The sequence below is a fragment of the Alexandromys fortis genome, unplaced genomic scaffold (assembly GCF_014885135.2).
Source record: "Alexandromys fortis isolate MF-2015 unplaced genomic scaffold, M_Fortis_MF-2015_v1.1 scaffold_92, whole genome shotgun sequence".
Taxonomy (NCBI): Eukaryota; Metazoa; Chordata; class Mammalia; order Rodentia; family Cricetidae; genus Alexandromys; species Alexandromys fortis.
In genome coordinates, this window is record NW_026067972.1 from 986,775 (window position 1) to 1,000,594 (window position 13,820).

At 42.3% G+C, this 13,820-nt stretch overlaps 1 protein-coding gene across 1 annotated transcript in view; it reads right to left on the reverse strand.

The window, feature by feature from the left end:
* Positions 1 to 902: 902 nt before the first annotated feature.
* The window catches only part of Plppr1 (phospholipid phosphatase related 1), a 214,300-nt gene continuing 201,382 nt past the window's right edge, over positions 903 to 13,820 (reverse strand). The window contains exons 5-8 of the mRNA XM_050156146.1: positions 13,212 to 13,462; positions 9,239 to 9,415; positions 5,817 to 5,948; positions 903 to 2,020 (exon numbers count right to left, since the gene is read on the reverse strand). Of these exons, the coding sequence (XP_050012103.1) occupies positions 1,988 to 2,020; positions 5,817 to 5,948; positions 9,239 to 9,415; positions 13,212 to 13,462 (593 nt within the window). The 3' untranslated portion in view covers positions 903 to 1,987. The remainder of the gene's footprint in view (positions 2,021 to 5,816; positions 5,949 to 9,238; positions 9,416 to 13,211; positions 13,463 to 13,820) is intronic.

Consider the following 13,820-nt stretch of genomic DNA (forward strand, 5'->3'; position numbering starts at 1 on the left):
TTTAGCTCATAGGAGAGGAGAGATGTTGGCGGAGGTTTCCGTGCTGCCCGGTCCTGTAATAAACACACAGAAACTATACTATTTGCAATAGTATTTGGCCTATTAGCTTATGCATAGTTCTAGCTCACTCTAATACCTTCTTAAATTAACCCATTGCTATTATTCATGGGTCATCTAAGTGGACATATCACACCAAAAAGAACTCAACTTGGTTCAGAGGCATCTTCCTATAACAGAAATAATAGCAATAAGAACTAGGCAGGGCTGGACCACAGTGCTTGGACTGATGTATATCACAGTGTTTTAGCTTTGTGTATCGTCCCTGGGTGTGTTGCACTGAAAACAACCGATTGCATTATAGATGTGGGGCAGGTAGTTTAGCATAAGGGATGAACAGAGCCCAACTACTCACTCTTTTTTCCAACTTTAGTAAGACATTTCTTAGAAGATAGAAGATACATTCATATATATATATATGAATGTATCTAAGAGAGTTTGGGGAAACTGTTGAGGAAATGGAACCAAGGAAAGTTTTAGCAGAGGTAACTTCCATTTCTCAAAGAAGAGTAAGTGTTTATTGAAAACTCAGAAGTTCCACGGCATGCCTGAAGACTAAGGTATCACACTGGGCATCCAGGAAGTACATTTGAATATATTAATAAATTAAAGACTTCTTTCATTTCATCTAAACACATATGCATGCACACACTGCATACCCATCCCCATCCACTCTCTCTCCCTACTTCTCTTCTCTCTCCGAATGACCATTCAGTCACGCTCCTATTAGGGTTCATTTTAATCACAGCCAATGAAATGAAAAGCAAACCCTTGCGGGTCACTCCATGGTTCCTCAAAGGTCAAACAAAGGACATGAGTCAGAATATATTTTATGATAACTTTTTCTTCTATTTAGAAAAAAAATATGTACAAAAAAAAAGCTAAGAAGAGTTGACATGGATGTCTCAAGAAAACATTTTGATAGATACAGATAGGGAACTCCTTCTCAAAGGAGGGACACGTTATCACCATGCTAGAAAACGGGATGCAGTTAAAGCCCAGGAACAGTTAGAAGCTCCCAAGTAAAGATGTTGATCTGGGCACTACGCTGTGGATGCTCTGATATCCTTTCTGTAAAATAATACTGTGCAAACTGTAAAATATTCTTTTTCATAAAAAGTCCATACAGTAAGAATACAAAACTGTTGAGTTGGCAGGGAAGGCTGGTGTTAGCTGCTCTTTTGGATCGAAGGCTACAGGGTCACCTGCCCGCCCAAGCACAGAACTCCAGACCGACCTTGACCTTGAGTTCCTTTGGTGGGCAAAGGGCATTAACTAAGAAAGAGTCATATAACCAAAACAACCCCTGGCAATATTGGCATCTGTGTCATTAGTTTGTAAACTAGGAATCTTCACTAGTCTACCACTGTCACTTTAACTTGAAACGCAAATAACTATTAGCAGAACAGAACATGCTGTTCTCTCCAAATATTCCCCCCCACCCCCATGATTGATTTTGAAATTTATAATTAACCACCATGGTCCTTCCTGTCACTCAAAAGTTTAACTCTCATTTAAATTCAGAGGTTCTGGAGGAGGCGGCAACTGTGATAATAAAAGTTAAAAGTGGGTCGCTCACTTTATTTCTGTCTATAAAACTGAGAAAAGATTTGTGTACAAATATCACAAAACAACACCACCCATTGAATATATGTGATTCTTCAATGCACACTTGAACGAGAGGAAAACTTTGTTGGTTTTAAAATTCTGGCATAAATATATTAAAGCTGACAAAAAAAAAAAGATCAGGGCAAGCTACATCACTTTTTAATACAAAAAAAATGTACAAAAACATCAGCCTCTAACTAGATAAACATAATACTTGTCTTCACAGTTGGACCGAGTCACTGTGTGTTCTGAAGTATTGAACTGGAAGGTTGTTGAGAAAAAAAAGAAAGAAACCAAAGACAGCCGCTTCTCTTCATTCATCTCAGGTTACTTCGGTCATGGAGGCCGAGTGATTCTGTAGAGCAAGCAACAGGTAGAACGTCAGAGCTGAGCTGACTTGACTTCCACAAACTCTCACCATTCCTGAAGTGTCTTTCAAACAAGCTTGTCGATCTCTTGATTTTTAAAATTTTTTTTAATATTTTAAGCTTTCCTTATAATGTATTTAGACCATATTTTCCCCTCTCCCCAGTTCTTCCTAGACCCTTTCCCTCACTACCCACTGACTTCATGTTGCCTGTCAGACAAATAATGACACCCACCTAAACAAAAAAAAAAAACACCAAAGTATTATTTCTCCTTAGTGTATTCTTCTAAGACCCCTCAACTTCCGTTACCTCTTCCTTCAGCATTTCCAACCAAAATAGAATCATTTCTTCATGAAAACACTTCTACTGTTTCAACATAAGTATTTCAAGATTTCAAAGTGACAGCTATATTCCATACCTTTGAAAAATTTTAAATACTGAATACCAACTAAACTTTCCCTTATGACCTATTCTTTGAGTTATGAGTTCTGTGGGAAAAAATAATATTTCCCAGTGGATACAGGGGTTAACTTCAGTTAACTTATAGAGAATGTGATCTACATGATGAAGAACCATTAAAATACCTTTTTCCATATTTTTAAATTGAATTTTATTTATGTGTATGTGTGTGTGTGTGTCCCCATGTATACAAATGTGTGAGCACACACATGTGAAAGTCAGAGGACAGCTTTTAGGAAATAGTTCTCTCCTTCCACCATGTGAGTCCAGAGAACTCAGTCATCCTCCTAAGTCATCTCACTGACCTTCAAATTTCTTAAGACTTGCTTTTTGATCTTATACATGATTATTTTATGTATTTATATGAAAACATTTTAAGTGTTTTCAAGAAAATTTTATGTATGATGAAATGAATATTATTAAACATCTATATTCTTATTGCATTTTGTTGCTTATTCCTGAAACTGGAGTAGCTGTAGTATATGACTCCAGATGTGTGTATTTTTCCTTGTAATTCTGTCACATCTTGTTCACAAAACTTGCTTTTGTGGTTTTCAAAGTCTTGTCATTTGTTTAGACTCAAATACCTAAGCTATGGTCCCATGGAATTGGTAAATACTTAAGGAAATTGTGGTTTTCACTTCATTATTAGAGGATTTTTGGATCTTTGTTTTAGGACAGTGGAGACATAGTCTTGGGAGATCAGTCATACACACAGCCTCATATTTCATTCAGGCAAACTTCCCTTTCAAAATCTACCTCTCTCAGGCTTGGGTTTGAAAAGGTGCTGCAGGAATTGTACTCTCAACCTGAACTAGTCTTCCAAAATCAGTGTCTTCAGGGTTCTATCCAGGCAAGAGACTCCTGTACAACACCTGAGGCCAGAGTTTACAGAAGAAGCTGCTGCTTTGTAGCGTAATGTGAGAACAAGAGAAAAGGACTCTGTCTGCTACTTCTCTTCCTTGAACAACAACAAAAGGATATTATCTCCCCGTCTCTGTGGAAATATTTTCTAGTAAAAGCAATGCTTGCCTTCTCCAATTTCCCAGCCTTGGCATGGACCATGCCGCACGTCCAGCATCTCCCACAGTTTCCTCTAGCCTAACTGTGATTCACCTGTGGAAGTTCTGCTCATTGCTTCGCTCACATCTGTATTTGTCGTGGAAATAACAATCGCAGAGCTAGTGGCTCTGGTCTGACTTGAGGCTGTTGGTTGTTTGGCTGAGGGATTTAGTTGATGTTTTGGTTTTGGCTTGCTTCCATCCAGCCAGCATTTGTATTACACTTAGTAAATGTCAGGAAACAGGGCACATAAGACACGGGCCATAGAATCCACATCCTTACAGGTTTCCAATTCCACAAGGCACACACATACAAAAGAGCACTGTCTGATTGTAAGGGGCCATCATGTAATGGACCCAGAAAGACCTTCTTCCCAAGCTTGTTATTCATGAGGCCTCAGATGCTGTTTAGACAAGGAGGCACATACATAGACACATAGAGGCAGGCTTGGGGGAAGTTCTGCTCCAACCTGCAGGACACAATGGATTTATTTATAATCTTACTGTTATTCTTGGTGTAGATACTAAAGTATCTTTTATTTCTATGGAGAAGAATCATATCTGAAAGGGTCTGGTACTTCACTTTTCAGTGTGAAACCTTAATATGTCCTAGGAATTTGTTGTTCTAGTCAAATACAAATAGTCATGAAGGAAAAGAGAAAAGCCACAGACAGAAGCTGAAACCTGACTGGGATGGGCAGATGGAGGACAATGTTCTTAGACCAGAATATTCAGGAGACACTAGGCACACTCAGACTGATCTGTCTGTGCAACCAGGCAAATATTTCTCTTTAAGTCTACTTTTTTATGTGTACGAATGTTTATCTATATATTTGTATGTGCACCTGGTGCCTGCAGAGGTCTGAAGAGAGCATCAGATATTTTCCCCATATGTTAATTTCTAATTAGACTATTAAAATGGGAGATAAGGAAATAGAAGGCAAACATGCTTGGTGCTGGGTTTAATGGTAAAATACATAATTTCTCAAAATGGGAAAGAGTTTTATTGCTTCCTCCACCTCCCAGCTTACTAATGAAATTAGACTTCATTAAAGCTCAAAAGACAGAGAAGAGCTTGTGATAGTCAATATCTAACTGGTGAGAAATAGCTGATAATTCCAACAGGAAGTACAGCGCTACCCCTTATATTTCAAGACGAGCAGAATATTACAGAAACGTTTTGTTTAGTAGGATTCCAGATGCCTAAAAAGAAGGGTGTTCGAATGAAATGTTTTAGAAAGACTTTAAAAGATGCTGTTCTCTTGTTCATTTAAGAATATTTGTTCATTGCCACACACACACACACACACACACACACACACACACCAGCTGGGTAGCCTGGGGTAAGTAGTTTAACAGTGCTGACTCCAGTATTTCAGTTCTTATCAAGGACATGGGCACTGGCTAATGCCTGTTCTATATGCTGTTGTTCACATAAGAATACCTTTTGATGTTCCTGGGACTGCCATGGCAAAAGCCCTGAGTGCTGTCTGTCTAGGCTTCTTTAATGGCTCTTTCCACGGCTTTCCTTGTCTTCTCAGAATAGGCATTTATCGTAACGTGTTTTCCCAGGGTGCACCTCATTCAGCACAGCACACCGTGACAGCTTTATTCCACTTTTCCCAGTCATCACAGTTCTTGAGAGCTAAGGCCATGTGTCTAATGACTGCTTAGACTTCACACATGGATGAAGGGCTTGCTGGAGAACACCTAACCAAAAAGTGCTATTGTGTTGACTCTGTGATTGCTGTCAGGACAGCTTCTGGACCTCTAGCTTGTCACTAGTCACCGGATGGAACACAATCTTTGTCCTTCCAAACACAGCTGCCCTTCCATCTATCTGTGGGCATTCCCTCAACAGTCCTGCTTGCCAGTAAACACTATTTACTTAGCGTTGGCATGGCCATAGGCCTCGCAAGTGAAGTGAGATAAATGCACATGTGAATTCTGCACATGCTCCATGCAAACATTATGTCACGCTACAAGAGGAATTTGTGAACCCGGAACTTCTGTATTCCCCCCAAATTTGGACCCCTATACTCTGTCCCAAAGGGAAATGGAACTGCACAAGAAACAACTCAGTTCTTAATCACACTGACTTCCCATGAATAATTCAAATCTCATGAATGTTGATTGTACATGACAGGCCAAAGTACCCGAAAGCTGCTTGGGTTTAATTTGAACAACACTAAGCACATCCTCAGGATTAAACAGACAACCTGCCAAGGTCATGGGTTTGCTCGCTCAAGTCACTTTACTATACCTGTGCACTTAGGGTTTCCAGAGGGCTCTCTATCCTTGGGAAAGCCATCAAGGGCACGCCACGGGGATCCTCAGGCTTGGGTTTGGAAGGCGAGCCTTGTGTTCCTTTAAAGTTATGAACCACACACATTCCCTGTAAGATGGGGAAGAAGAGAAATTGGAGTCACACTCCAGTGGGACGTTGTGAACCACATTACCTGTAGGATGAGGGGGCGGGGCAGAGATTACGGTCAGACTCCAGCAGGTGGTGTCTTGTCATCTCTGAGTGTGGCAGGCCACTGTTCTTGATATCATCATGAAGGTGGCGTATTTTCTTGGAACTATGGGAGACCAAGAGTAAGGGAGGTTTGAAGTGTGTGCTGAGCACATTGCATGTCCTGATGAGGCGAATTCACCGGGTGGCTGGGGACAACCAGCCCACTCCACAGAGCTCACCCCTTCAGCTGCCAAATGGGACTGGGAACTTTAATTATACAGATTTGACAGTGTGATAAATGTAAGGCACTTCATAATCACAGCAAACATAGGACAAGGGTTTCTGTGTGTCTGGCAGTATCCTGGGGGTTGTGTCTAACTTTTGTTTATCCAGTCAACCATTTCCAACAGTAAGAAGTGAGTTGCTACTAGTCTCTCCAGCTTGGACAGGTAGAGTTTAAATCCCTCAAAATCCCATCACGTAGACTATTTTGCTCCTTGAGTATCAAACACAGTAAGCACTAAGCCCATAGTGGCTGATGTTTAACTTCTGCCTAAAATGATCATAGTCAAATTATGTCGTTATTATTTATTTGGCTTAAGCAGCTCACAAGCAATGTCTGTCTGTCTGTCTGTCTATCTATCTATCTATCTCTCCATTAAAAACTTTCCTGTGAAAGATTGTCTACTTTTCTTACTTCCTACCTGAGTCATAAATTTTTTACTATTTTCTCTGCCTATGTTGAATTAATCTTCATCTTTCTATAATTTCTCTTGTTATTCTGCACCTTTGTTTATATGTCTAATGTTAAATCTTTCCTGTAATTTTTCAAACCATACAGAACATTTACATAAACATTTTTACCTGGCTCGCCTCCACCTCACACTACAGCCAGGCTTAAAACTTTGGCCTCTTAGGAAATGGTAGAAGGTGAAGGTGTCAGAGCCTTATATATTTTGAGGCTCAATTTCCTGAGCAATGAAATGAAGACAAACTATTGCTGGGTGCCGTAGGAATATGCAATTTGAGGTGTTTGTAGTATAGGGTGTGCAGTAATTGCTCAGGTAACAGTTTCCTTCCTCTTTCCCTGTGTTATTCCTCATGGGAAACAGACCCTGGCAGCAGTATGGAAGGTGTACAAAGATTATGCCGACATCCTCCATTTTGGCTTCTCTCTGTCTTCTCCCCAGATATCTGTTCTGGTTACTTCCACCCTCCCTCTGGCTCCACTCTCCTTCCTGTTACCAGATTGATGTGTGTCTCTGAGGTGTGCGTAGAGATATGCATGCAAGTGAGCAGGCAGCAATTCAGAAGCAGATCTGGATTTTTAAGTAAAATCCAACAGATGGATGCAAAACTGACAACAGTTGTCAAACCACTGGAAGCAAAACCAGACTAAACAATAACCGAGGGGTAGGGAGAAACTGCAACCCACTAAGAAAAAGCAAGTCTAATCTTAAGGCAGAATCTGCACATGGCACCCAGCAGCCCACAGGCTTTCATGGACATCATCCCTCAAAGACTCCATGCAACTGTGTGGGCAGTCTACAAGGCCATTTCTTCTCGGCTGGGGATAGTGCGCTCTAGTGTTGCTGGATGTTAAGACGTTCGACCCTTCTTCCGAGCCTGCCTTTGTTTATGTGCCAGCGAGCTCCCTCGGGAAACATGCTGTTCTCTTGAGGTTACATGTAATTCCTGCTTTCTTTCAAAATCTTTCCCAGGGCTTCTCTCTAATGAGCTACCAGCGTCATGGAGCTCTCCAGTGCTTCCTCTGACTTCACCTAGAGAATTTGCCCTCCAGCCTCTCCTCTTCTCCCAGTATAAAAAAGAAGGTGGGAGCTGATGGAGGGAATGCTGAGGGACAATGGATCGTGTTCTAAAAAAGTGTGTGAACATTCTCAGGAAAAACAGCTGGTCATCTGAGACAGAGGCTGGGATAGTCACACGTGTATTTCTTTGTTAGTGAGAGTAGAAAGAAAAAAAAGAGCTAAGTCACAGGAATAGATGGGTATAAAATGAGTGTACGTGTGATGCTAGTCTTAAAGGGCCTTGGACTAGAGAGGGCAGGATAGGATGGGTGGAAGGTCCCTGGGGATTTTAGTGACCTCTCTTCTTTGGGAAGGGTCTTAGTATTGACAGTGGTTTTATTTTATGTGGAGTATGTGAGTTTATCTGTCTGGTGACCCGTTGTTAAAACAACCAACCCAAGAACAAAACTGCACCCTTCTGGTATGTCCTAGAAATATAATATTACAGAGCCATAGAAAGAAATGAACTGTTGCATTCTACAACATGAATGTGTCTCTGTATAAAAATTATTTTGGAAGTAAAATGTCAGAAGATACATATTATGTGATTTTATTTATGTGAAATCCAAAAGTAGAAAAACAAATTAAACCTCTATAGTTGCCCGAGATGAAGGGGAAAGAAAAAGCAACAGAGATGTCAAGGTCATCAAATCGGACAGTGTGTACCACCATATCCTACCACACTTCAGTGAAACTGGATAAAATAAGATAAAAATGAGCACAGATTCTTGTTTTCCAGGCCAAGACAGATTAAGGGATTTTCCAGATGAGCATGTAGATAGGTGTCCATCTCTTCGAAGAACTAAAACATCCTCAGGGCTGTGAAGACACGGAGGCAGCAGCTATGTTTGCTAACATTCTTCAGGGAGGTCAAATGCAAATGCCACTTAGCTGAAATAAAATGCCAAGAGGCCTCTAAAAGCTGCAGGCTTTCCGTATTTCCGTATTTGTGAGAGGAGATACATGTACACGAAGACAGTTCTGGGTCCATGTCCACTTTTTTTTCAGTGCTGTTGGAGAGAGCCTGACCTACTAGTGGCCTTCACCCTCTGTCCTTTGCCTAGAAACAAGTGGCTCCTGAGCCCTGGACTCTGCCTGTCAATACTAGAACACTCATTTGAGCGTGTACCGTGTTATTTCTCTTCCTGGCCAAGCTGAGAGCTTGAAGAAAAACACGGACCTCTTTCTTGGGGCTAGTATTCTCCTTCACTCAATACACATGGTCAGTCAGACCTCTCAAAGGAAGGTACTTTGATTCTGTTCTTGCAGAAATGCATGCATATTCCCTGGACAGTTGCAGCTCTGAAGACAGGGACATGAGGAGCAATGACTCAGACTAGAATCTTGGAAACTCAATGCACTGTGGCTATACCTAGAGGACATAAAAGGGATGGAAGGGAGAGAAGGAGGCCCACCTACCAGGAACAGGGCTACTGCGGTGCCCAGGATGAAGCCAGCGATCACATCGGAACAGTGGTTCCGGTACTCTGAGACCCGGTTGAGACCCGTCAGGAAGGCTGTACAGAGGGTCCCCAAACACAGCACTGGCTTGGCCAGCCGACTGCTCTTGGTCTTGATTGTGCTTGTGATGTACATCTGCAGCAGGAGAGAGACCAGTGAGGTGCAGGCAGTCCTTGTCCTGCTGCATCCACACGAATGAAGGCACTCAGGTGCCAGGTCAGAAACAGGGCATTGACAAAGGGAACCTTAGCAGCTACGTCTCCTTGGACAGCTTCATGAAGCTAGTTAATTAGACAGGAAACGGTTCAGCAGCGACAGTGAACATGTGGTCGTTAGTCACTTTCACATCGTAGTGAGTGTGTGAACAGAAGCTGTATTGGCAGGAGGCATTGCCGAAGAACAATGGCTGGTGTCAGAACACACAACTTTTACGTAAAAAGAACCAGAGAATTGTGTGATTGCTGTTTAAAAATCCATTTAAAATCCTGGGTATCCATTAAACCTTTTCACTGAACGAGATTGTAGCAGAGGGTATCAGGGAGATGAGAGCCTTCACACCATACACTTTGCTGTTCCTCACAGTACTAGTGGTGTCTGCAGACTTTGGGACCATGCCATGAAATTGTTCACCTGCTGACCGATGGACCTACTTTGAATGGCCCAATCCTGAGTACCGGTCACTGCTGTTCTGGAAGCTGGCTCTCACATCAGGGACAACTGTGATCTGTTCTATCCATCTGTTTTCTTCAGAGCGTTTTAAAACAGTCAACTCTCCTGTGTGCCACAATATGTGAGAGAGGGAGGGGGCCTGAACCAGATAAAAGATGTGCTCACTGCCACTTGAAATGTGGGCTGCTGTTGTCAAATGCCATTATCACCCCTGATGTCCGGAATGAAGAAACCTGCTTCCGGCAAATGACATCATCATTCCGGTAACTGCTGGAATGCACCAGCAGAGGACACTAGTGACCCACCATGTCTCTGTTTTCCTTTTGGATGTTTGGATGGACTTCTACACAGCCCAGCCTGGTCTGAAACTTGCTACAACCCTGCCTCAGCTTCCCATGTGGGTCTGGGGGCTATAGACTACTCTCATTTCTTATCAAATACGGTGAGTTCAGTGACTCTAAAAAGGCACAAGGAAAGGCTGATATTTAAGATTGTAGTCTATAGGCTGTTGGTTATCTTGAGCACACATACATTCACATAGATGCAACTGACAATGTTACATGAGAAGATAATTTATAGGAAGATGCTTCAATACTAGCATGAATCCTGGTGGGATAAAGGAGCGTGAGCCACACAAAAATCAGGTAGATCAAAATAACACAGATTATAAAATACTGTAGTATCCTGCCATGGGGGGAATTGTTACTTAAAATGCTGAATGCAAATATATTTGTTCAATTTGATTTTTAATGCTTAAATATTGCTTTCTAAGTATATCTTTTATGGATCTTTCCCATAAAAATATTAACCATTAAGAACACAGACCCCTGCCTGGTATCCTTTGCCATATTAACTGGTACCTAGGAAGCAACTGTTGAATAATGTTTTCATTGGCATTTTCTTCCTATTTGGCACATAACAATAGCAGATATTTGATGTGAGATTCCCCTCTGTATGCTATGAATATCATTGGTTAATAAAGGAACTACTTTGAACCTAAAACAGAGCTATAGGGGAACAGAGCTAGGTGGGGGAAAACTAAACTGAATGCTGGGAGAAAGGAGGCAGATTTAGAGAGAAGCCATGTAGTCTTGCTGGAGCCAGATGGAACTTTACCTGGTAAGCCACAGCCATGTGGCAATACACAGATGACTAGAAATGGGTTAAATGAATATGTAAGAGCTAGCCAATAAGAAGCTAGAGCTAATGGGCCAAGCAGTGATTTAAATAATACAGTTTCTGTGTGATTATTTTGGAGCTTCCTCCAACAGATATTTATGTGCACAGTGTAGTGTTTCAGTACCTCTATGCAGCATGGAAAGGTCAAGCCCTGGCAATTAGCATATCCCTCAGTCTTGAGTAATCCTGAAAGCCTGATTTAGCACACAACAGAAATTGTTGACCCGGTTGGAATGTTGTATCCGGGTTTATCTAACTGAGTGTGAAACCTGATTTGAACGGGTTGATAACTGAATCTTCGGATGATGCCTGCATTGCATGTGCCGTGCGTCCTGCCGTATTTGGTTCTTCCTGCTGCCACCGATGTTTGGGTCTCATTTGAAGATGACACACTGGCTTAAGCCACCGGCTTATTTGTATAATGGCATTATCAAGATTAATTTCACACAGCGGTGACTTGAATCTGATCAAAAGATGAAAGCGGGTGGCAGAAGCACATGGCTTTATATAAATGATGCTCTAGCTCATTTAAAAACAAATCCATATTCTGAAAATGAAAAAACACACTAAGTGCCCCAGAGGATTCCTGGCTTATTTCCCTCCTTTGTTTTGGAAAGAAAGCAAGAAAGAAAGAAAGCAAGAAAGAAAGCAAGAAAGAAAGCAAGCAAGCAAGAAAGAAAGAAAGAAAGAAAGAAAGAAAGAAAGAAAGAAAGAAAGAAAGACGTTTAAGCTGGAGACAGCAGATTTGTATTCTCTGTATTTGTGCTTCCTTAACGTGCGGGTAGCTGGATTTATTTTGACATGTAGTTACTATAGAGAAGATCCCAAAGGATTAACTAGGAAACCAGAGGTGAGCTGTGGTCCAGCAGCACCACCTATCTCGAGCCTCGAGGAAGAGGACCTCAAGGTGGTCCAGATGTGCAGTGCGATTCCAGAGCAGGACACTAGTCTCATGTCTGCCTGCACATCTGCAGCTGAGGCCCAGGTGATGACAGGACTGGACTCAACGGCACAGAGCCAGAATGCGCCTCCCATAGTGGCTGGCTGGAGAATGAATGCTGCCCCCTGCAGATGGGGCTGAGGGAGTAAGATGAGGTCACCCCAGAATATCTGGGTGGTTTGAAAGGAGACAGCTCTGTCTTCTTTCTCCATGCTCCACCGGGACTCACTAAGGGATTCTCTGAGCAATGACTACTTCCACTGGTAAAACACACCAGTGATCTGTGGAATCGGCTTGTGTGTGTGTTCAAGCCAACAGTCGTGCTTCTGAGTTCTGGGTTCAAAGGAAGCTAGATCAAAGATAAAATATAACATTTCCAACATGGACTTTAATTAAAACATAGAAAAATAAGAAAAAAAAACCCATCACTTTTCCTCTGATGAGAGCTAATTAATTAATTACAACAATTTTAATAATTAGTAATATTATTTATAATACTATACTCAATAATAATATTAATAACTACTACTGTTATTATTATTGATAATTAAAAATAAATTTTGTCCTGCTAGGTCACGACCCTAGATGGTCAAAGGTCATGTTATCTGGGCAGAAGTGAGAAGTGAAGTTTGGGGTCTTTTTTTTTTTTTTTTTTTTTTTTTTTGGTTTTTCGAGATAGGGTTTCTCTGTGGCTTTGGAGCCTGTCCTGGAGCCAGGCTGGTCTCGAACTCACAGAGATCCGCCTGCCTCTGCCTCCCAAGTGCTGGGATTAAAGGCGTGCACCACCATCGCCTGGCAAAGTTTGGGGTCTTAAATTCTAGAATTTTCCAGCTCCTAACAAAGCAGTAAAGAAAGTTATAAGAGGGCAGGATACATATGTTTAATCCTGGCCCGTGCACTGTGATGCCAGCCACGCACCCAAGTCCACACTCGAAAACCTACAGGTAGCCACAAGGAAGGAATGCTGCTGGGGAACCAGCTAAAACTGTGGCAGTGGTGGCAGAATCCCACACCCTGCCAGGAGCTTGGCCACAGCTCTTCGGCACTCACGAGGCCGTAGTTGTCCCACCTAGAAACTGGGAGGGTGTAAGTGCGGGATTATCAAGTCTCAACTTGGGGAGACAGTCAGACCCCCGTACTCACCGTGGCATATAAAGCGGAGTAGATGCTCAGAGCAGCGTGCTTGGAGGGGAAGGACCTCCGCGCCTGTTCAATCACTTCCAGGTCCCCGGTGCAGATGTTGCCGTTGCTGATGAACTGTTGGTGTGCCCGGCAGTCTGTACTGGTATAGTTTGGCTGGCACACTGTCAGGAAGTAGGGTGTGAGGTGACCAGTGACCACTTGCCCGGCGTTTACAAAAATGTCAGTAGCAAAAAGTCCAAAAGCAAACACCCCTACAAGGAGAGTCGAAAGAAATCAGAGTGGAGACATGCACTGTCGGTTGGTTTTTGCCCCAGAGAAGAAGCAGTTGGGAGGGTTCATGATGACACCTTCAAAAAGGTTTCAAAAGTCAAGTTGTCCCTTCACCTTTATCCTTTCAGGGTATGAAGCCTGCCTCCTAAACGACCATTTCTTCCAAATCTTGACCGATTATACCGTTGGTGTTTTTATTACTTTGTGTGAGCACTTTAGCAGTAACATAGTCTTAGAGGGAGGAGTTGAAAGTTTGAGTCCCATGCCCTGGGCTCCAGCTTTGGTGCTCAGTTCACATGAGTAATGTAGCTTCTTTGACCCTCAGGACCCTTGACTGAG